At 40.4% G+C, this 3,167-nt stretch overlaps 1 protein-coding gene across 1 annotated transcript; it reads left to right on the top strand.

Annotated features, from left to right (window-relative positions):
* Positions 1–524: 524 nt before the first annotated feature.
* MELLADRAFT_92997 (uncharacterized protein) lies at positions 525–2,497 on the top strand (the record flags this gene model as incomplete). Its single annotated transcript, XM_007415840.1, has 5 exons — positions 525–699; positions 847–926; positions 999–1,846; positions 1,958–2,216; positions 2,438–2,497. 5 exons carry the CDS (start codon positions 525–527, stop codon positions 2,495–2,497), a joined length of 1,422 nt encoding a protein of 473 aa, XP_007415902.1.
* Between the last annotated feature and the right edge of the window lie 670 nt (positions 2,498–3,167).

Here is a 3,167-nt window from a genome sequence, read left to right as displayed (position 1 = left end):
CACATACGCCATTGTGTTGTCGAATGAAACACTGGGCCTGGAGGTCATTGCCTTGCCATAAATTTCTTTTCTAGCAGCATACAAAGATTGTTGATCAAATTTGAGCGTATGTTTCAAGTGACTTGAGCTTGCTGAGAAACTCAGAAGGGCTCATTTTTAGCTCTTTGATGCTCAACTTTGCACCGTGGGAATGAAAGATACCTTTGATCACGTTCTTGCCCAAGTATCAGCCAAGGAGTGTTGGGAATGGGTGTTAGTCCCGGATGCCGAGACCCAGCGCAGGGGTGCTGCAGGCTGAACAAATGGATCTACCTGGATCTACCTGGATGTATATATTGAAACTATCGTAGATTAGAATCGATGGTCAAAGCAGATATCCGCAACTTGAGGTCAACAATACAACTTCACGAGGAAATCCAATCCATTGACAATTTAGGCTCATCGGAACCTTCACCTTCAGAAATCATCTTAACTTCATATTCACCTTCACTTTCACCTTCAAGCATCCACATCATCAGCAAATCATGCAGGCGGGCTTGTTGTCTATGCCAATCGAAATTTGGGAAACCATTCTCTACTGGCTTCGCCAGCTTCCTGCAAGCCAGCCAATAGACCAACAGACCGAATCGATTCACATAGAACAATACTTTGAAGATGACGACAATCAACGCCTTCGAAAATTTCAAAAAGCACGCGACCGTCAGTCGATTTCCTTGACCATTTCACCATCCTATCCACTTTTCATGCACAACGCCTTTGCATTGGCTTTTTTGCTTACTGGTCTAATACTCCATTGATGAAAGATTACACAGTGTGCTGACATCACTTATTCTTGTACCTTCAAAGATCTTCCTTTGATCGATATCCTATCACTCGCCTCAGTCAACCGTTCATTCTATCGAGTGTTCTCTCCTTATTTTTTTGAGGTATGCAATCGGTTTCTCATCATCATCCTACCTCATCTTTCACTGATTAACCGATGAAATAATCTTCTCTAGCGCTTAGATTTCCAAGGCTTTACCTTGGATAGACTAAAATCCACACAAGAAATTATTCAAAGACATTCAGATCATGTTAGAATACTCCGGTGGCGAGTCTCAGACTACAAATCGCTTGCTAAGGAGCGTGAAGTAATCATGAATGCAAGAGATAATAATGTACCAGTTTGCGATCAACAATGGGATCCTCAGTCTCGATCTGAAGTTATAATCAAAATCTTAACATCTTGCCCAAATATCCTTGGTATCGACCTCGATCTCGATCCAAAATCTTCTATACCTATCAAGACTGGAGAGATGTTGTTTCCAAACTATCAGCTAAACGATTCAACATTATCTACTCATCCTCAAATGCCGAACTTACTTATCGGCCCCATCTCACAACTTACTTCACTTATTCATCTTTCACTGAACTCTCCTAGTGATCGACCACCTTACACAGAAACCTTTCTAGTAGATATTCTCATCAACATTCCTCGACTCCAAACTTTTGCTTGTTCAGGGATTGCAGCGACTCATCCGGATACTTCAGATCTGCGAGAAGGTTGCCGATCTCCGCTTGGCCTTCATCTTGCTTCCCTTACCCATCTCGTTGAAATACATTTTGATAAGGTGGAGTGTTTAGATTCTAGTTGGACAATATGCGATTGGAAGAGTTCATTGAAATGTTTATCATTAGTAGACTGTGATCGAGTCTCAGTACCAGTCTTCCATGAATTCATCAAACTTTTTGCCTCGACTTTGTCATCAATTATGTTCATCAATCTCGCCCTTTACCGTAGCACTTTAGACTCAGCCGCAACACTTCAAGACTTGAAAGATGATAAATTTCAATTTGATCTACCTAGGTTGACCAATTTGGACATTTCGAGCTATTTACCAATCCAATTCTTGAGAGCTTTTCAACACTCGAAAAACCTCTCGTGGCTCTCAATAGGTCACCATTTGAGTTTCAGAAGCCAAGATTTGGAAGACTTAATCCGAGATAAAATTTGGCCCAATTTGAAAACGTTTGAAATCACGAATCGAGCACGTTTTCTTCGTCGTAAAGAGGTTGATGATTTAGAAGCCTTGTGTCAACAACATTCAGTTGAGATGATTTTCAATGGCACGTGTACTGATGAGGAAGATATTTTTGACCACGGCATACCTGAATCACATGTTCACTTGCTTGAACTTCTTCAGGGTGGTGCTGGGAATTTGCAAGATAATTGGGAGGTGAATTCTGAACCTTAATCATATTCCCCTCATTCACATGCTTTTGGTTCAGGTTATTTCATGATCAATGACTTTCGCCTGGGTTCTGGAGTCTTTTTTTTCATGATCATGAGGTTCACTGTTCACTTCATTCTAACATCAACCAATTCAACACAAGCCCAAAAATATGTATACTAATACTATCACCTCATATCGACGAGTCTTCAGTTTTTTTTTCTTAGCTTTTATTTAAATGTATCATTAAGATGGACAAGTTGATAAAGATCACTGTATCACATTGATTGGGGATACCACATCATCTGTAATGTCAATTGTCAATCAAACTTCAAAGGTCTGTTTATAAAGTGATAAAAAAAGCTTTTCGACATTCAAAGAATATTTTATGGCTCTTAATAAGTGACAATGCATCTTACAACAATTAAGATTGAGGCAACATCACCCAAATTCAACTTTGGCCAAATTTAAAGAAATTTGAGATCAAAAACGGAGCGCCATTTCTTTCTTACAGAGAAGTTGAAGACTTGGTTTTTTGTCAGCAACACACAATTGAACTGATTGTTGATAGTTGTTTTATTTTGATGAGTATTGATCCATGATGTTTCCCATTTCAAAATCTCCTTCCCATCCAAAGCTAATAACTTTGGGACATGGTGATGCATACTTCCTGAAGATGCTGTTTGAACATAGACAGTTGGTAGGAAGAAACTTTGCAATGGTTGATTGTTGCGAAGGTAGGAAATGTCAAATTGCGACGCGCATCGGCGCGCATGATTGTTCATTGGTTGGAGCTCATGTTGTGGGCGCGTCCTTTTTGAAACATGCGCGCCCAGGCGCAAAAAAACTCGATTGGGGTGGCGCGGGCGCCAGCGGGGCGCGTAAGGCGCGCCCTTTGCCCCCAAAAAAGTAGAAAAAAAGTAAAAATCTTCTACAGCAGTACATAGTTTCCAATAA

Source organism: Melampsora larici-populina, assembly GCF_000204055.1.
Source record: "Melampsora larici-populina 98AG31 unplaced genomic scaffold MELLAscaffold_54, whole genome shotgun sequence".
Taxonomy (NCBI): Eukaryota; Fungi; Basidiomycota; class Pucciniomycetes; order Pucciniales; family Melampsoraceae; genus Melampsora; species Melampsora laricis-populina.
Note: the sequence above shows the minus strand (reverse complement) of the source record. Positions and strands in the feature narration are given on the sequence as shown.